The 21,034-nt window shown below is 37.8% G+C and overlaps 1 protein-coding gene and 1 long non-coding RNA gene across 7 annotated transcripts in view; one reads left to right on the forward strand and one right to left on the reverse strand.

Moving 5' to 3' along the window:
• The window catches only part of Wdfy3 (WD repeat and FYVE domain containing 3), a 250,897-nt gene that overhangs the window by 148,087 nt on the left and 81,776 nt on the right, over positions 1-21,034 (forward strand). For all 6 annotated transcript variants that reach the window (XM_048364027.1, XM_048364026.1, XM_048364029.1 and 3 more), the window contains 10 exons: positions 1,372-1,472; positions 1,608-1,826; positions 3,971-4,152; positions 6,487-6,718; positions 9,010-9,170; positions 12,311-12,422; positions 14,664-14,854; positions 16,649-16,801; positions 19,522-19,595; positions 19,691-19,852. In XM_048364027.1, coding sequence (XP_048219984.1) covers positions 1,372-1,472; positions 1,608-1,826; positions 3,971-4,152; positions 6,487-6,718; positions 9,010-9,170; positions 12,311-12,422; positions 14,664-14,854; positions 16,649-16,801; positions 19,522-19,595; positions 19,691-19,852 — 1,587 coding nt within the window. The remainder of the gene's footprint in view (positions 1-1,371; positions 1,473-1,607; positions 1,827-3,970; positions 4,153-6,486; positions 6,719-9,009; positions 9,171-12,310; positions 12,423-14,663; positions 14,855-16,648; positions 16,802-19,521; positions 19,596-19,690; positions 19,853-21,034) is intronic.
• Positions 7,454-21,022, reverse strand: LOC125364449. The gene is made up of 2 exons (XR_007213527.1): positions 20,593-21,022; positions 7,454-7,526 (listed from the first exon to the last, which is right to left on the reverse strand). It is a non-coding gene; the product is annotated as an uncharacterized LOC125364449 (long non-coding RNA).

Raw genomic sequence — 21,034 nt, forward strand, 5'->3', positions numbered from 1 at the left:
TTGGAACATGGCACACTCATTTGTGTATTTTCTGTGGCTTCCCTAGTGATAGGATGACAGAGTTGTATAATCATTATAGCGAGCTGGCTAGCCCCCAAAGTATGAATTATTTGTCATCTGACTCTATCCAGGAAATTTTTCAGCTCTTGATATAATGAATGTAAATGTACAAGTGATAAACTAAAATGAGATTTAAAACTGATTAGGTTTTATCATTATTCTGTCCCTCAAGTTATCTTTTACAGTGACAATAGCTTTAGATAATGAGTTTGATTTAAATGGCAGTACAGGCTGCAGTAGCAGAAGCAACAGTAATCTATAGACATTCTAGAAGTTTGTGAAATACACCCAGCTGCAAAATGGATACAAGTACTAATAGATCTAATAATTAAGTTGCAAAGTTTATGTCATTCTGTTGGCATCTTTTTTAATGTAAATATATGTCAGCACAAAACTTACTTTTATTACTCTATTAGCTATGAGAATGTTAATAAATATTATTTGTATACTGCTTATCTATAGGACTCAAGTGTTGTTCTAATTTTGTATTTGTGTTTTATTATCTTTAAGTATTTGTACAAAGGATTTCCTCTTTAACAAATCAATTGTATTTGTACATTTAAAATATTGTCATAAATGTCATTATCAGACACTAGATGTTTGAGAATAGTCAAAGCTATTTGATGTGCTATAGAATATAATCTATAACCACGCTATATACTAGATAATAATAGTATCCTATCTATTTAAACTATACTATAATAGTCAAATTGGGAGGGGAAAGAGGCACAAGGGAGATTTTTCTTAACACTAGTGCTTTTTTTGCTTCTTCCTTTGCAGTACTGAAATTGAACTCAGGGCCTCATGAGTGCTAGGCAAGCACTCTCCTATTTAGGCCATATCCTCTTTCCTTTTGCTTTTTAGTTAATTTTTCAAATAGGCTTCACTTTAACTTTACCTACGCTGGCCTTGACTGGCAGTCCTATCTCCACCTTCTGATTTGCTAGGACCATAGGCATGTGCTACTAACCCTGGCTTATTTTCAAGATAGGACCTGGCTAACTTTTTTTGAGTTGGCCTTAGATCAGACCTCTTCCTCCATTTTCTAGGTAGCTAAGATTCCAGAGGTGTAAGCAATCCTGTTTTGGTGTTATGCAAATTATACCTTAATTCTTAAAGAATTTACACTTAAAATTATACTGTTAATAATTTCTTAAATCTATCACTCAATATTCTCCTTAATGAGAAGGGCTTTGTTAGGCACCCAGATTAAAGTCCCGTTACATAGTAGCCCGTTGTTTCCCTATGTTGTGCCCATGGTTTTGAGAGAAGAGTTGATTGCTAACACATGTGTTGTCTTTTCTTTCTTAGCTGCCTGTTTCTGCCTAGTTTGGCCCCTCATAACGCCCCCACCACCAATGCAGTTACAACAGGGCTTAATGATGGGGCTGTCGTCAGTGGCCTTGGTTCTGGTAAATACTATTTTCTGCTTCTTTTTTGTATTTTCCTGTAGATATTTCATGTTTATATGCATTCAGTAACCTCATATTTTATGTAAATTTGAGCCAAGTAAAATCTTTCTTATTATTTTTCTCTTTTTACTTTAGGTGAAAGATTCTTTCCTCCTCCTTCTGGCTTAAGCTACTCCAGCTGGTTTTGCATTGAACACTTTAGTTCTCCTCCTAATAACCATCCAGTCCGACTCCTCACGGTAGTGCGTCGAGCAAATTCATCTGAGCAGCATTACGTGTGCCTGGCCGTAGTTCTGTCAGCAAAAGACCGATCATTGATTGTTTCCACTAAAGAAGAACTACTCCAAAATTATGGTCAGTACTTGTCTTTTCTATTTTCTTCTTTTGGTTTTTTTTTTTTTTTTTTTTTTTTTTGGCCAGTCCTGGGCCTTGGACTCAGGGCCTGAGCACTGTCCCTGGCTTCTTCCCGCTCAAGGCTAGCACTCTGCCACTTGAGCCACAGCTCTGCTTCTGGCCGTTTTCTGTATATGTGGTGCTGGGGAATCGAACCTAGGGCCTCATGTATCCGAGGCAGGCACTCTTGCCACTAGGCTATAGCCCCAGCCCTGTAATGCCTTTTTAATAATCAGTTCTAAGGTCCAGCTGATGAATTTTTTCCAACTAAGTTGGTATATCATAGGACAGGTTATAAGAAATCTTGACTCTTAATTTTAAGAGACCTCTATGAGTCTTAGAAAAGAGTGGAAGAAAAACCTAAGGAAGACTCAGCTCCTACTGCCAATAATCAGGTTTTTGCTAAGAAAGCAGCTTGCTTATTTGACATATTTTTGGTAAAGATTGTTATTGACTATGAATTCATTGAGCACCTGCCTACCATCTGTGCTGAACTGTGTAATTGTTAACATTTCAATTGCTTGAAACTTAATATTACTTAACATCAAGACTTAATTTATACAATTTTGCAGTCCAATACAAATTCAAGCTCAAGGCATTCAGAAGACCTTCCCAAATGACATAAATAGCATAAAATACAAATCTCAGTTTGCTCAGTTTTCTCTAAATCTAAACATCTCTAAAAAAATGTACTTTTATCATCTATTTTCATTGTTTTAATAAGTGAAATAATATATCGACATGGCTACTATTCAATAAATTTTAATTAAGAATATTTAATTAAACATGAATATTTAGCTTTTCAGTTAAATGTTAAAATTTCTTGGAATTATTGATGGTGCCTAGCACAGAGCTAAGTATCAGTATAGTCAGTACTTTAAAATTCTCCTTATCGAGACTGATGATGTACCTGTAGCAAAGTGCTTGTCCAGTATGAAGGAAGCCCTAGATTTGATCCCAATATTGCAACAATAGACAAGCCAAAGAAGTAAGTAAAATTCTCATAATCACATTTTATGAACCCATTAGTGCTATTTGGTTCTGTTGGCTTCTTTCTCATTAAAACTGCCTCCAAAGTGCGGCACAGTAGATCATGCCTGTGACCTAACTACTTGGCAGATGAAGATCAGAAAGATCAAGGTTCAGGGCTAGACTGGACAAAAAGTTTATGGGAACAGTGGTATATATCTATCGTCCCATTTATATATAGCAGGAAGCATAAAGTAAGAGAATTCTGGTCAAAGTCAGCACCCTGGCAAAAGCAAAGCTTATCTAAAAAATGGGCTGGAGATATAACTCAGTCATAAGAATGCCTGTTGAGCAAATATTGACCGTGAAAGCTCAGTACTATGCCCTCCCCCTCCAAACAAATGAAATCAACTATCTCCAGCCTTGCCTTCAGGAATACCCAGAATGTTTTTTCACCACTTCTCTGACTTTTCTTTTGTAGTCTCCTTTAGTAGCTTTCTCTTGCATCTTTCCCTTAAAATTTATATTCACTAAGGTTTCACCTTTGGACTTTAGATTCAGTCTGCTCTTCATGGGGGAAAGAAATCATCAATTTACATTGGCTCTGGGTCTATTCAAATTTATGTGTTGTTTTGTTTTGTTTTTCTTAGCTTTGGGAATTGAAATCCGGGTTGCATGTTTACAAGGAAGGCCCTCTTCCACTTCAGCCATGCCCCTAGCCCTCTTCACCATTTCAATTCCTTATATATAGTTTGCATGTACTTTTTTATTCCATATGTTGTCTTTTTTATGCTGCTAATTGTTTCCTTTGATTTGCAGAAGACTTTCAGTTTAATGAAGTTCTACTTGTTTATTTTGGATAACTGCTAGTTTTTTTTTTATTTAAACTTTACTGTCTGTCTTACTTTGTTTTTTATTCATTAGCTACTGTATCTATTTGATTATAAGGATAACCCTGAGCAGATAAAGCAAACATACACTCTTAAGTATTACTTCGGGCTGCATATGTGCTTATTGGATAAATACGGTATTTCATTGTATCATTTTATTTTTAACATGTCAAAAGCAGCAGATCTAAATGTAAGTAGTCAGAATAGGGATGATAATTGACAAACTTTTTATTCCTTCCCCTTTAGTTGATGACTTTAGTGAAGAATCCTCTTTTTATGAGATTCTGCCATGCTGTGCTCGCTTTCGATGTGGAGAGCTAATAGTGGAGGGACAGTGGCATCATCTGGTTCTGGTGATGAGCAAAGGCATGCTGAAAAACAGCACCGCAGCCCTCTACCTAGATGGACAGCTGGTTAGCACAGTCAAGGTAAGCATTTGCCCTTTTGAATATACCTGCATTGCAAGGAAGTTTAGAGGGTGTGTGCATTCATGTGTATATTTTGTAGAAATATTTTTAAAATTAGAACCCTATAGGCTGGCCTTTAGTACCCATTTAAACAGCTTTTTAGAGTTCTGTGATTGGCTAGTTCAGATCACCTTATTAAACTAGAGTAGAAAGGAGGGGCTCTAGGATCCTAAAGAAGTTATAGTGTCAAGATTTGAACTAAGTTATTTTTTGCAATACATACTTGAGCTGAAAGACCATGAAGAAAACTATGAATACACTGTTTTCTCACAGTGACATAAACATTATAGCACTATATTATAGTATTCAAGTTAAAGAAACCAATAAAGAATCAAGTAAAATTGGATTTTCTTAATCAGAAACATTTGTTGTCATTAACTGAGCTCCTTAATCCCAAAATCCGGAATACACAAAACCTATCTTATTTTGAATGCCAACATAATGGTCAAAAAGTTAACATTTTAAATTGCTGATTCTCAGATTAGAGATGTTTAATCAGCAAAGTGTTTGCAGATACTCTAAAAATGAAATTTTCTGAAATCCGAAACACTATTATTGCAAGAATTTTGGGTAAGGATATTTTTAATCTATACTTAATATGGTATCACTTGAAAGAATAATTAAGGTAAAATTTGTCTCCTTTTGTCAAAATAGCAACTTTTCTTTAAGTACATTTCTTTTTATTTTTATTTATTTATTTATTTATTTATTTTTTGGCCAGTCCTGGGCCTTGGACTCAGGGCCTGAGCACTGTCCCTGGCTTCTTTTTGCTCAAGGCTAGCACTCTGCCACTTGAGTCACAGCGCCGCTTCTGGCTATTTTCTGTATATGTGGTGCTGGGGAATCGAACCCAGGGCTTCAAGTATACAAGGCAAGCGCTCTTGCCACTAGGCCATATCCCCAGCCCTACATTTCTTTTTAAATAATGTTTTATTGTAACATTATTTCAGTATGGTGAACTATAAAACATAACTAGTGAAATTAGTTATTACTTTCTTTGGATACATCATTTCATTAGCATGAATTTATTGATTTTCTAGCAGATTACTTTTTGTTGTTAAAAAAGGAAGACTCTCAATTCTGTAAAAATTGATTTATTTTTTATGTATTTACACCACTATCCATGAGTAGTCATGAAATAGTATTCACATCCTGATTTTCATGATCATACTACTGACACATTAACAAATGTATTAGGAAGCTAGGATAACAGAACAATCAGTGGAAATGTCCTTCATGCATTAATTGGTAGAAGTAATTATTTCCTTCCCTCTTCTACCCTATTTATTTACTTACTTATTAACATTGTATCGATTGATAAGTTAGCTACCTTGTCAATAAACAGAAATATGATTTCAAACCTGAAAATTTGTCAGCAGTGGTTAGTATACTAGCATTAAAATATGGGCATATTAATCAACTCCACTTTTCTAAATTTTTTGATATTTTTATTGTACTTTGCCCCTAGCCAACACTTTCGTAAGTAATCTTGTTGTTGGTGGTGGTGGGTTGTTTTTTTTTTTTTTTTTTTTGGCCAGTCCTGGGCCTTGCACTCAGGGCCTGAGCACTGTCCCTGGCTTCTTTTTGCTCAAGGCTAGCACTCTGCCACTTGAGTCACAGCACCACTTCTGGCCATTTTCTGTATATATGGTGCTGGGGAATTGAGCCCAGGGCCTCATGTATACGAGGCAAGCGCTCTTGCCACTAGGCCATATCCCCAGCCCTCGTAAGTAATCTTAGCAGAATCACACTGAAGGTAATGCACTTCAGTACTACCTGAATTCCATAGTACAAAGTTCGCTCTGTCTCTCTCTCTCTCTTTTTTTTTTTAATTTGTCCATTTGTTTTTGCCAGTCCTGGGGCTTGGACACAGGACCTGAGCCACTGTCCCTAGCTTCTTTTTGCACCTGAGCCACAGAGCCACTTCTGGCTTTTTCTATATATGTGGTGCTGAGGAATCGAACCCAGGGCTTCATGTATATGAGGCAAGCACTTTACCCCTAAGCCATATTCCTCTCTTTTTTATAACAACCCTGAAATTTCAGGGAAGCATCATTAATTGATATGGAGACCAACCAAGCAGTGCCATTTTTTCTTTATTTTCGGCCATTTCTAGGAATCATTTACAAAGACTTGGATAATCGTTACCATGTTCAGTGTCCAGTTACGGATCTTTGGAATATTACCTTTTTACATTTGTAAAGTTGTGTGGACTTACGATAATGAACATATACGTGCTGAGGCAGTTTGCTGCTAGTTTTCCGTAACTCTTACCTTGTGTTGTCTTCTCTCTAGCTTCATTATGTTCACAGCACTCCCGGGGGTTCAGGCTCTGTGAACCCCCCAGTGGTGAGCACAGTCTATGCCTACATTGGTACTCCACCTGCACAACGTCACATTGCCTCATTGGTTTGGCGCCTGGGACCCACCCACTTTCTAGAAGAAGTTTTACCTCCTTCAAGTATTATTTCCATTTATGAACTTGGACCAAATTATGTTGGAAGCTTTCAAGCTGTATGCATGCCATGTAAGTAGCTTAGTTTTAGTTCTTTTTTTTTTTTTTTGGCCAGTCCTGGGCCTTGGACTCAGGGCCTGAGTACTGTCCCTGGCTTCTTCCCGCTCAAGGCTAGCACTCTGCCACTTGAGCCACAGTGCCGCTTCTGGCCATTTTCTGTATATGTGGTGCTGGGGAATCGAACCTAGGGCCTCGTGTATCCGAGGCAGGCACTCTTGCCACTAGGCTATATCCCCAGCCCTAGTTTTAGTTCTTGAAGTTGCTTTTGTAGCGTAGGGTGTGTGTGTGTGTGTGTGTGTGTGTGTGTGTGTGTGTGTGTGTGTGTGTGTGTGTGTGTGTGTGTGTGTGTGTGTGTAGGGTAGGGCTTTCTCTAATATTTCTCAGCATGATATTATTAACCATATCCCAACATTTAAAATGTTCTCCCTGGGGGCTGGGAATATGGCTTAGCGGTAAAGTGCTTACCTTGCATGCATGAAGCCCTGGGTTCAATTCCTCAGCACCACATAAACACAAAAGGCTGGAAGTGGACCTGTGACTCAAGTAGTAGAGTGGTAGCCTTAAGCAAAAAGGAAGCCAGGGACAGTGCTCAGGCCCTGAGTCCAAGGCCCAGGACTAGCAATAAATAATTAATAAAATAAATAAAAATTTTTAAATGAAATAAAATGTATAGTTCTCCCTGGCCTAGTGGCATAGATTAGTATATAGCACTACTTAACTAATGGATGAAGATCAAAGTTTAATTCCACTTACTAAGTACTAAAAGTTAATATGCATGAAGTATGTATTTTCTCTGAGCCTATCAAGTGTGTTTGTTAATCTGTAAACATTGTGTGTTGGATAGTGTCATTGTCATCCCTGCTCCATAGATGAGGAAAGTAAGGCACAGAGATGTATAGGCATATACTTTTTTAAGTGGTAACAGGATTTGGGCTTGCCCATCTTGTTCTAAAATACATGCTGTTCACTGCTGTGCTGTGCTGTGCTGTGCTGTGCAGAATATGGAGAGGCATGAATGAAGGTGCTTGCCTTAATATATGGGAAGAGGACTCAGTACTACCAGTCTCCTGGGACTCTATACATTTTTATTTCCTTTCTCCTTTGCATTTATTGATTGTTAGGTAGCAAATAAAATTACTTTTCTTTTAAGAGTAAAACATAGAACATAATTATCTTTGACTAGATTTTTACCTATATTCAATTTAAAGAAATAGACCTGAGGAAGTGGCACTGTGGCTCAAGTGGTAGAGCACTAGTTTTGAGCTGAAGAGCTCAGGGACAGCACCCAGGCTCAGAGTTCAAGCCCCATGACCGACCAAAAAAAAAAAAAAGAAAGAAAGGAAAGAAATAGACCTGAAAATTCAGTATCGTTTTTAAATTTGGCTTCTATATTATACCTTAAAAATTGTTCAAGTTCAACTAGGTAAAGATGTTGCTAAGAAGCAGAGCATATAGCTCACTCTTGTAATCTCAGGTGCTTGGGAGGATTGTGGTTCATCAGCCCCTACAAAAATTTAGCAAATAGCTGGGTGCTGGTGCCTCATACTTGTAATCCTAGGTACTCAAGAGGCTGAGATCTGAGGATTGAGGTTCGAAGCCTGCCTGGGCAGGAAAATTCATGAGACTCTTATCTCCAGTTAACCACCAGAAATTGGAAGTGGCACTGTGGCTCATAGTGGTAGAGCGCCAACCTTGAGCAAAAAAAGAGCTCAGGGAGAGTGCCCAGGCCCTGAGTTCAAGCCCCATGACTAACAACAAAAAATTTTTAGCAAAATCCCTGTCAACGTTTTAAGCCTAGCAGAGTGGAGTATGTCCGTTGTTTATGAGTACATGGAAAGCTATAGTAGGAGGACTGTGGTCCAGACCTATTCAGCAAAAATAAGAGCCCTATCTGAAAAGTAACCAAAACAAAAAACAAGGGGGAGGGGGCCGGGAATATGGCCTAGTGGCAAGAGTGCTTGCCTTGTATACATGAAGCCCTAGGTTCCATTCCCCAGCACCACCTATATAGAAAAGGCCAGAAGTGGCACTGTGGCTCAAGTGGTAGAATGCTAGCCTTGAGCATAAAGAAGCCAGGGAGAGTGCCTAGGCCCTGAGTTCAAGCCCCAGGACTGGCAAGAAAAAGGGGGGGGGGGGAAGGGGACCTCAGGTATGGCTCAAATAGTAGAGTACCTGCCTTGTAAACATGAGGCCTTGAATCAATCCCATAGCACCAAAATAATCATCATAATTGTATAAATAATAATTGTATTTGAATGGGAAGAATTACAGGCCGTTTTGAGAAGAATTGTTCTCTTTTAAAGGTAAAGATGCAAAATCTGAAGGCATTGTTCCATCTCCTGTGTCATTAGTTCCAGAGGAAAAGGTATCGTTTGGCCTCTATGCCCTCTCTGTGTCCTCCTTAACAGTGGCAAGAATCCGGAAAGTGTATAACAAGTTGGATAGCAAAGCCATTGCCAAACAGGTAAGCAGAATGATGTCCTTGTAAGCTATACCTAATTCTCTCAGAATTTCAGTCTCATGGGTCACCACCAAAGTATAAGTGGTGGCGGAAAATAGTGCCTTTCATGGATAGTTAAATTTCACTTGAGAATTTGAATATATTCAACATGATTAATCCTCAGATATATCTTGTTTTCTAATTCCTGGAGCCTGAAAATGTTACTTTATAGACAAAGAAGAATTTAGAGGGGCTGGGAATATGGCCTAGTGGCAAAGAGTGCTTGCCTCGTGTACATGAAGCCCTAGGTTTGATTCCCCATCACTACATATATAGAAAACGGCCAGAAGTGGCACTGTGGCTCAAGTGGCAGAGCAAAAAAAAAAAGAAGAAGAATTTAGTTTGCATGCACTATTAAAGTCCTTAACCAAGTAGAGTTGGAATAGGAAAATACATTAACCATTCAGATAAGCACAGTTGAATCACATGCATGCTTAGCAGTTGAAGACCAAGCAGTGATTCTCTGTGTTGGGAAGATACTGTGGCTAGCTTTGAGGATGAAGGTAGAGGCCATAAGCCAAAGAAAGCAGGTAGCTGAGAAACTGAAAAAGGCAAGAAAATAAACTCTCCTCTCATTGCACTCATACCTTGCCCAAATAATGAGATCTGTGTTTTATTAGGGCTCTTCAGTCTGTTATATAATAAATGCTGATTTAATAGCAGTGTGATACAGCAGCCACAAAGGACCAAGGCCACCTTCATCATTGAATGACCGATTACTTGGTGTAGACTGCAACCACGTGTTCTTTTTGATCACTCCATTTATGTGTTTCCTTATTGTATTGTCTTATAGTTTTAAGTTCTCCTTTAGTATTTTATCTTATGTTTCTGTAGCTGATTTCAAATTTTTCTATCTTTGATCTTCAAAATTTGGTTGTGATAAGTTCAGCTGCTTTCCACATTTTTTTCAGTTCTTTATTGTTACAGTGATGTACAGAGGGGTTATAGTTTCATACAGTGAGTACATTTCTTACCTACCTTTTTACCTCCTCCTTCATTTTTCTCCCGCCTCCCCCTCCCCATTTTCCTCCCCCCCCCCCCGCATGTGGTTTACACCATATAGTTTTGTAAATATTGGTGTTGCATTGGTTTGTCTTTTTATCCTTTGTCTCTCAATTTTGGTATTCCCTTTCCCTTCCCTTCCTTTCCAATACACGTATATACAATATCTAGGGTACAAAAATCAGTTATAGTGACATCAAGGGTCAAACAAATCCTCAAAGAACCAACTGCCCCCTCAACAAATGGGCTAAAGACCTAAAAAGAGACTTCTCTGAAGAGGAAATGAGAATGGCCAAGAAACCCATGAAGAAGTGCTCTACGTAACTGGCCATAAAAGAAATGCAAATCAAAACAACACTGAGATTCCACTTCACCCCAGTAAGAATGGCCATTATCAAGAAAACTAATAATAACAGATGCTGGAGGGGATGTGGCCAGAAAGGAACCTACACTGTTGGTGGCACACTGGATATTTTATATATGCTTATCTGAACTATGGAAGGGAAAGAAAAATGAGGAAGGGTATAACAAATATGACAAGATATGTCCTCACTACCTTATTATGTAACTGTAACCCCTCTCTACATTACCTTGTGAATAAAATTTAATAATAAAAATATTTTTTGGGGGGGGGGGGCCAGTCCTGGGGCTTGGACTCAGGGCCTGAGCACTGTTCCTGTCTTCTTCTTGCTCAAGGCTAGCACTCTGCCACTTGAGCCACAGCGCCACTTCTGGCCATTTTCTGTATATGTGGTGCTGGGGAATCAAACCCAGGGCTTCATGTATACAAGGCAAGCACTCTTGCCACTAGGCCATATCCCCAGCCCAATAAAAATAATTTTAAAAAAGAAAATGTAGTACATATATCAGAAAGAATGACATTGCCCCATTCGTAAGGAAATGGAAGGAATTGGAAAAAATCATACTAAGTGAAGTGAGCCAGACACAAAGAAACAGACTCTATGGTTTCCCTCATCGGGAATAATTAGTACACGTCTAGGATTATTCTAGCAGAAGAGCACAATAGCTCAATAGCTATCTGTGCCCATATGAACACATAAAATGATGCTAAGGGAAATAAACTCCAAGTTATGGAAACAAGTAGTTTATCATTGTTGTTATTTTCAACATACTATGTGAAATTATGCCCTTTTTCTTTTGTCTTTCTCTCCCATGGTTTAACCCCTGATGTCACTGTAACTGATTTTGGTACCCTGGATATTGTATATACATGTATTGGAACTAGGGAAGGGAAAGGGAATATCAAAATCAAAAGACAAAGGATAAAAAGACTAACCATTGAAATACCAATACTTACAAAACTATATGGTATAAACCAACTGTACAACTCAAGGTGGGGGAGGGAAGTAGGGAGGAGGAAAGGCGGGGGGAAATGAGGGAGGAGGTAACAAGTTGGATAAGAAATGTACACACTACTCTAAGTATGAAACTGTAACCCCTCTGTACATCACTGACAAAAATGAAAAAAAAAATTCCCATGGGCTAAAGATTCTCTGCCAATTGTATTTAAGTTATTTCTCTGAGTTTCCTACTTCAGAAATATTTGCCCTTTAATAAAATGAATGCTGCTATTTTAAGTATTCTAATAAGAGGAGAGAAAAGACAAGTTATCAGTGTTATAATTTGTTCTTCTTAAAAAAACATGAAAATGCTAAAAAATGGATACCTTTGCCATTAGTCAGGCAAAAAGTACATTTCCCTTTAGACAATGTCACCCCTTCCCTCACTAGTAGTTTTTCGTTCCCATCCCACCCACAGGTTGTGTAGTTCATTTTTTTTTTTTTTTTTTTTGGCCAGTCCTGGGGCTTGGACTCAGGGCCTGAGCACTGTCCCTGGCTTATTTTTGCTCAAGGCTAGCACTCTGCCACTTGAGCCACAGCGCCACTTCTGGCCATTTTCTGTATATGTGGTGCTGGGGAATCGAACCCAGGGCCTCATGTATACGAGGCAGGCACTCTTGCCACTAGGCCATATCCCCAGCCCCTGTGTAGTTCATTTTTAACATAGTGTCCAATGAGTGTCTAATGAAAGTATTCAGGCTGTGCTTCTGTAATTACATTGCTTTTCTTTTCTATTTTCAGTTAGGCATTTCCTCCCATGAGAATGCCACTCCTGTGAAACTGATTCACAATGCAGCAGGCCATCTTAATGGACCTGCAAGGACCATTGGGGCTACACTGATTGGATACTTGGGTGAGTTAAATTGTTCTGTTATTTCAGACTTCTTTGTTTACCTTCAGATTTGCATTTACTGTTCTCAATTAAGGAGATAGTTCATGCTTTATAGAGTTTGACTTATATCTCAAGTTCTAGTCAACTTTTAAAATTGTAGTCTTAAAATCTCATTAATAGTTAATTGTTGTTAGCAGTGGTGAGCATTGACCACATGTTTCTAGATTATTCGTCAGTAAATTGCAAATGGCCATGTAAAAACAGATTTTAAAATAGAAAAAAATATTGTTGATTATTTCATGATTTGGTTTAGTAATAATTTTTCTCGTGTTCTTTTAATGTAGAAGTGAGGTGAAATTAAGAAATTCTGCACATAAGCATTGAATCTAACTATATAATAAAAGGTTACAGATGGTAGCCATCCTGCAGAGCCTGATACATACTATCTTATTATAACGAATTGAGCGGGATACCCAGTAGCTCTTGCTTATAAGCACAGCTATTCAGGAGGCTAAGATTGCAGTTTGAAGCGAGCCCAGGAAGGAAAGCCCGTGAGACTCTTTATCTGCAGCAAACTATCACTAAACAGCTATAAGTGGAAACGTGGCTTGGCTCGAGCGATAGATCACTAGCCTTGAATGGAAAAACAGTGTCAGGGACCATGCCCAGGTCCTGATGAGTTCAAGCCCCAGAATGACACATACACACACACACACACACACACACACACACACACACACACACACACACATATACACACACATACATACACACACACGCATATACACACACACACATTGGTTTTTTTTTTAATTAATTAGGATATTGAGGCATAATACAATGGCACCACTACAATTCAAAATCAGTAGTAATTTCACATAAAAATCAGCATATAATATTGATTCCTTTTTAGATGAACACAGCATTGCTGTTTTCCTGGCCCAGTTCTTACCAGCAAAGTTTTTTTAACTTTGACTTTCTATCTGATAACATTGCATTGTTGTAACAGTTTCCTTGGTGTTCAAACAGTATTTTTCCTTATTCGGTTGAGCATGTATTTACTGCTCTGTAGCCTTTGCTAAACCACAGCAGCAGTGGAGTAGTGGAAAACAGAAAGTGGAGAGTTTATAGATCTAAGTTCTACTCCCTTCTCTGCCACTGTGACGTTAGCTGCCCATTTAAGCGCTATCAACTTCAGGGGTTTATGTTTGTTTGTTTTTTACTTATGATTATCTAGAAAGATCCATCTAAAACTCTAGTGCTACAATAGATAAAAAGCACTACAAATGCTGCAAAGTACATGGAAATATAAAATTGATATTTAAATATACATATATTACATATATATCTATAAATGCTTTTTTGTTGTTGTTTTGGAGGGTTTTGTTTTGTTTTTTGAGGCAAGGTCTCACTATGTTACTCAAGGCTGGTCTTGAAATTCTAGGCTCAAGTTATCCTCCCATCTCTGCTTCATAGATAGCGGGGAGTACAGTCATGCACTAGCATCCCCAACTAGGTTTTTTTGTGGGTTGTTTTATTTTTGTGGGTTTGTTTTTTTGCCAGTCCTGAGCCTGGGACTCAGGGCCTGTGCACTGTCCCTGGCTTCTTTTTGCCCAAGGCTAGCACTATGCCACTTGAGCCACAGTGCCACTATATGTGGTACTGGGGAATAGAACCCAGGGCTTCATGTATACGAGGCAAGCACTCTTGCCAGTAGGCCATATTTCCAGCCCCGAACTAGTTTTATAGTTGTAAAACAGTCTCTATCAGTAGGCAAGTGAGTGTCAAACAATGTCTTAGTGTTTGGCATGGTCAGTGCCCTTAGCTAAACCTGTAATTCCTAGATACTAAGACTAAGAATCTCCATTTCTACATAACCAGGTACTTAGAGTACTAACCTAAGGGATGTCATGAAAAATGGTCGGTAATGTGCTTCACTTGGCTTAACATGTAGATTGTATTCTAAGGCTGCCAAGGAAGCTCCTCTTTCCCCACTCAGTTTCCTCCCATGTACTCCTCAACAAAACCTACTTAAGCCACTCCCAACTTAACCATAGTTCCTTCCAAGGAGCTAATGTTTCAAAACGTGAGTCCTGCTGAAAACCCAGTTCTCTTAAATTCTACCTTTAATTGTTGTTTAGAGTTCTTATTTCAGTACATAAGATTTTCTAAAATAAAATTTATGATTACAAATATGAGTTACACATTTCTTGTTCCCATGGGGGATTTATTTTAATTATTTTTTTACTATCTTTTAATCAGGAGTGAGAACATTTGTCCCTAAGCCTGTTGCCACTACTTTGCAGTACATTGGAGGAGCTGCAGCCATCCTGGGCCTCGTGGCCATGGCCTCTGATGTGGAAGGGCTATATGCAGCAGTGAAGGCCCTGGTTTGTGTCGTCAAGAGTAACCCACTAGCCAGCAAGGAAATGGAACGAATCAAGGGTTACCAGGTTTGTAGCCATTAACGCTGTTCCTTCCCTTCACTTAAGAGTCTACTTTTCATTATTCCCGTTTTCTCAAAACTCTGGAAGAAATTACATTTTATGAGAAGTAATGTGCCAAGTGAAAATAGAAGTCGTTTATTTTGGTTTATCCCTTTTCTTCTCTCTCATCCCGTTTTGCTACATCCTTGAATTTGGCTTTATCACTTAAATATAGCTTTGAAACGCCGGAATATACAGTTGTCTCTTGCTATCCAGTGGGAATTGGTTCTAGGACCACCCCGCTCAGATAGCAGAGTCTGAGCATAGTCAAGTCTCACATAAAAAGGGATAATTTATATCACTTTAGCACATTCTCCTTTATGCTTTAAATTGTTACTTATGATCCTAGTACAATGTAAAGGCTATGCACACTTGTTAAACTTCTGTATTCAGTTGTTATACTCTTATACTCTATTGCTTAGGGAAAATGACAAAAAAAAGTTTTTACATAGTTTTTTACCAAAATATTTTGGATCCACGTTTGATTGAATTTGTGGATATCGATCCCATGGATAAAAGATAGGGAGCTGTATTTTCACGTTAATGATTTGTGTGTTTGGATGTTTTACTTTGTGGCTGGGGGAATGAAAAGAAGTAGGATGACATTAGCTCCACATTCACAAAACTACCAAGTCAGTGATCTAAGCAGGCTCTCCCATCCTTCTTGTGTTCCCTTCCACTTCACATCCGCATATCTTTCTTCCCTTTCATCCTCAGAAGATGTGAACACACTACAGAATAAGTGTGCCATTGCTATTCCTAAAAATTGATGTGGCATTGCAAATGTGCATCACATTTATATGTATAGGACCTATACAGATTTAGCATGAAAGTTATTTTTGCAGTTTGGAGGGAGCAATATGAAATCCTCCATTAGTCAGTTATTGTTTTATAAATCTCTGTGACAAACACCTGAGAGAAACAATTTAAGAGGAGGAAGGATGTATTAGATTCATGGTACTAACTCTTCAGTGCTTGCTTCATTGCTATGAGCTTCTAGTGGGTGCATAACCTCATTGCAGCTAGAATGTGTGCATACTCAATGTTTACCTCATGCTAGCCAAGAAGCAGAGAGAAAAAGAGCAAGAGAAGAAGGGAACCATGAACAAATATCTTTCCAGTTTCCCATATACCAATAATGCATTGTATTATGAATTCATCAAAGATAAGGTCCTTATTAGCTCAGAGATCCAGTTATTTGCCAAAGCTCCGTGGGAGCATCTTAGATCAAACTTCAACCTCCTTCCCTGTAAATGGAATACAAATTCCTTCTATTTTAATGAAGATACAGTTCATGATGCAGGATTGCATATATCTAACAGGGCATTGTTTTTAAACATTTTCAAAGCGGCCATTGAAGGACTTTTTTTCCCATAAAAAATAGGAATTATCTAAATGTACCAACCATATCAGAATGCCTAATTGTACTATAACCATCATGTAGACTATCATTCAGCCTCTTAAAATTGTAATTATATAGACTGTGATGCAAAAAATAATCCTTGCATAGAAAAAAAGAGTACAAAAGGGAATACTTATGATAACTATTTAAATATTGATATTGAAGTGCAAGAGTTAATGTAAAAGAGTATTTTCATGGAATGGTAGGACAACTTTGTCTATTAGAAAACAATTGAGATTTACTAATCAGTTTAGAAGTCTCGAGCGTTTTTCTGCATAGGATTGTGTGTGTGTGCGTGTGTGTGTGTGTGCGTGTGTGTGTTCATCTATCAACAGACATTTAGTGTTGCTTTCTTGTAGTTGCTGGCAATGCTGCTTAAGAAGAAACGTTCTCTTCTGAACAGCCACATCCTCCATCTAACTTTTTCCTTGGTGGGAACCGTTGATAGTGGACACGAGACCTCCATTATACCAAACTCAACTGCTTTCCAAGACCTTCTTTGTGATTTTGAAGTATGTATATAAAATTAATTAAGCTTTTCTTTTTCCATATGGTACATTTACTCTTTTATCTGTAAACATATATAAAGTTTACTTATCATTTAGTAAAATATAGAAAGTAGGGTAATGGTAGGTTTTCTCCTCTACAAATATATTCCATAGAGCTAAACTGAGAATTCACTGCTGTGACTGGCATTGTGGGAGGCAAAGATTTTCATCATGAGGCTCAGGTTGAAAGTATTCCATAGTAAATAGGAATCTTATCATTTGGGGTGCTTGCAGTGATGTATCATTCATTTTGTCAAAATAACAAGATCTGCATTTCGGTCTTATTTCCCATAAGTAGTAGCTCCACCTTGTCCTCTTTTGTTTCCCTGTGCTAATAGCCTTTGCCCCTCTGACATGATTCACACCATTGTATGTATTAATCACATTCTGAGTTAATGCACTATACTTCTGGGAAGCAGTACCTGAAGCCTTCCGAGTGTAGATATTATGCCTGTCTTCATCTTTGTGCCCTTGCCATTCAGGATAGTCCGTACACCTCTTGTTTGCAACGTTGATACTAGATACCAACTCCTCTCTTTTTCCTATCCAGTGTTTGGTCAGAAATTGAGTCCTCAGCAAAGAGACTTTGTGCCCCAATTTGCTTTACTGAAAGTCTGTTTTTAGAGCTTATTCACAGCTTTATTCTAAATAAAAGTTGATGGCCTGAACCCAGTTCTCATTAACCACAGCTCTCAGTGAAATGTGAGGTTTTGCTTTCCCTCTTAGAACTCATGTCATCTCTCACCAGCTTCAGTGTCTCTTTCCAACTTCAGTGTCCTGGTACTTATGCCCTTCTTGCAACTTTCACTGTAGAGTTCTGGCTATGAAATTTTATTTATCTCATATAAAGATGTCCATCTTTACTCTCTATATTTTCCTTTATTGTTTGATTTCCTTTAGCATCTCAACTAATCACACAGCCTATCTCTATAAAGTTAACCTTCACATCCAAGTCTCTAACTTGACTTCTGAATTCCAGATTTATTTCTAACTTTTTGCTTATCATTCCCATTTTCATGTCCCAGCAATACCTTAAATATACTTTTAACATCCCTTCTGGAATTTGCTCTTCCTTCTAACTTTTCTGTTTCTATTCATAGCACCACCATTCCCTAGGCTTAAAATTATAACGTCAGCTTCCTTCTTTCTCCCCATCTATTAAGTCTAAAGTTATGTCACAGAGACCATACTTTTACAGGGTAGTCTCCCTTTCCCTGCTTCTGCTATATCCCAGTCCAAGCCCTTGATCTACCCTCTTCTTACCTATTAGGATAGCTATCAACTCTTTCTTCCTTTCCTAAGGCCATGCTGTGTACTGTTGTGATCTCATTCTTTTGTAGGGGCATAATTATATCACTTTCTCAATAATTTTCCAGAGATTTCCTCTTCTGTGCCATCGATTACCCATTCCTCAAATTGATATTCAAAGTTTAATGCCCAAACCTCATTCTTTTCAGAAGCCACACAGTAGGTATTTTTGGAGCCAAACACTTTTTATTATTTGCCAAGGATGTAAAAATAAAACACACAGTCGATGCCTCTAGGCATTTAATCCACTAGAAGAGAAAGACATGGAAATAGACAACTAATCCCAAAGAAAAAGCTGAAGAAATAGACACAATCATAAAGAGAAAGTTATGGGTAATGAGGGAACAAAGAAAACTACCTATCCCAGCCTTAAGCTTGTTTTCATCTGGTAACTGACACGTCCAAATCATAGATTATCTGTAGTTGCAGATTTTGGATTGAAATCTAACATGTAAACATCAGAAATGTAGTTGCTGTTACAAATTTTGGCTTTATCCCATAGTATTTTTTATACTGTGCAGCTTGACAGAGTACCCTTGATGTGCTCGCACCTTAAATGCTCTAAGTAGTAATTCACCCCTGCCATTTTACACATACAAGGAAAATGAGTGTAATAAATAGCCTGCAAACATCAGCTTTTGTAGTGATTATTTTCAATCTGTAACAGTCAACTAAAAATAAAGTCAGTCTTTGAAGAATATTATACTTCTGAAAGAATAGTTCCACTTTTTTATCATCCTTTCTGACATTGTTTTCGTACATTTACTTCTATATACTTATAATCTACACAAAAGATTTTTTGCTTTTAATACTCACTCTTAAGAGAAATTTTAAAAATTATATTCATTTACCTTTATGTATAGCTTTTATGGCTTTTAAAAATCTTTCTTTTGTAAATCCAAATTTTCATCATGAATATTTATTTTGCCAAGATAAGTTATTTTAACACTTCTTCTTTCCTTTGTCTGTCTTGGGGCTCTTTCACTCACTCTTCCACTTTACCACGTGGAGCTACAGCTCCGCTTCGCAAGGAGGTGAGTGATCAAGATACACTGTGTGGCTAGACATATCGAAATGAAAAAATCATTTTAAAAACTATAAATTTAATAAGTGGTTATATCTAGTTGATTTTTATTCATTTTTATTAAGTAATTGTAGAAAGATATTTCAATTCCAAAGGTCAGCTTATGAATACAATGCATCGTGATCACTGTCACCCCTCCTATCATTCTCTCACTTCTTTTCTTTCCCATCCCTACCTTCAAGTTACATAGCTCATAACTTATGTAAGGCACATTGAATATAATGACTGTATTTGCTCACCCTTCCTGTCAGGGCATTTTTAACCTTGTTGCTGTTCTTTGTTTTCATTATAGGTCTGGCTGCATGCACCCTATGAACTTCATCTTTCCTTATTTGAACACTTCATTGAACTGCTTACAGAGTCCAGGTACTAGTTAGTACCCTATAGTTAGTGGTTCCGTTTTTTGTTTTTTTTTCAAACAATATGATTGTACACTGTATTAAATCTTTTTTCTTTTTTAGTGAAGCCTCAAAGAATGCCAAGTTAATGAGGGAATTCCAGTTAATCCCAAAGCTGCTCCTGACTCTTCGAGACATGTCCTTATCCCAGCCCACCATTGCTGCTATTAGTAATGTGCTAAGCTTCTTGCTTCAAGGTTTCCCCAATAGCAATGATCTGCTCAGGTAGTAAGAATGTCTTGTTTGTCTTTTTAACTAAGAGTGCCATGTGGTAAAGACGAATTAGATGATACAAATGGTTCCTATGGGGGCTGGGAATATAGTCTGGTGGCAAAAGTACTTGCCTCACATACACGAAGCCCTTGGTTCGATTCCCCAGCACCACATATATAGAAAATGGCCAGAAGTGGCGCTGTGGCTCAAGTGGCAGAGTGCTAGCTTTGAGCAAAAAGAAGCCAGAGACAGTGCTCAGGCACTGAGTCCAACCCCAGGACTGGCAAAAAAACCCCACAAAAAACCAAAGACAAATGGTTCCTATGCCTGTGTAACACCTGTAATACCAATACTGTTCAAGATATTTGCTGAGATCTAGAATACTTGCAGTGCCTAGGATCTTATGTTTATAGAACAGTCAGTTGTTGCCATCAGTGAACAATATAACGCTGGTGGGAAAAGATGTGATAATTAGCCAATGACATTATTTGGCTTGAACATAAAAGTGTTCAATATAGGAATACTCAGTCCCTAACCTCTCCCCATGCTAATTCCCAGTATATGTGCACATACACACAAACATACACATATACTCATATGGCTTCTACTTCTCAAATTAGGAGTGATACTTCATTATTTTAGATAATTTGAGTGTTAGTTTGATAGTCAGAAGTGTAGCTTAAGGCAGATTTATGGAGTGTGTTCATCCAGAAACATTCTTATCCCCATTATAACTAAAAGTAGACAAAAACAGATCTGCTGAAATGTTTCTTAAGTGAGGAGTTGGTTTCACTGGTTGTGGTCACCAATTCTTATGTGATCTCAGTGATCATAAAATCATACCCACTTATTACTGTGCTCAGTAGACTAGTTCCAATCTGTGTCACTTGTGAGTGACCCACTTTTATATTTGTCTGCCTTGAAATCATTTGTGTATGTCTGTGTGTTTTTTTCAAATGTGGTAAATTTAAAGCTGCAGTTTCAGATTTTAGAGCATTATAATTATTATTATTGCCCATATATATTTAGCATTTATCCCAGAATATATTGATTGATTTGCATTGCTTATCACCGAAACCTTTTCACATTTTAATTTTTTTTGGAATAATTTGGGTTAATGTATTAAAGGGCCATACTTTCAAAGACCTGTATTCTCCCTATATTTTAAAAACACTATATGTAATATTATATGTA

The sequence above is a fragment of the Perognathus longimembris genome, chromosome 16, assembly GCF_023159225.1.
Source record: "Perognathus longimembris pacificus isolate PPM17 chromosome 16, ASM2315922v1, whole genome shotgun sequence".
Classification (NCBI taxonomy): Eukaryota; Metazoa; Chordata; class Mammalia; order Rodentia; family Heteromyidae; genus Perognathus; species Perognathus longimembris.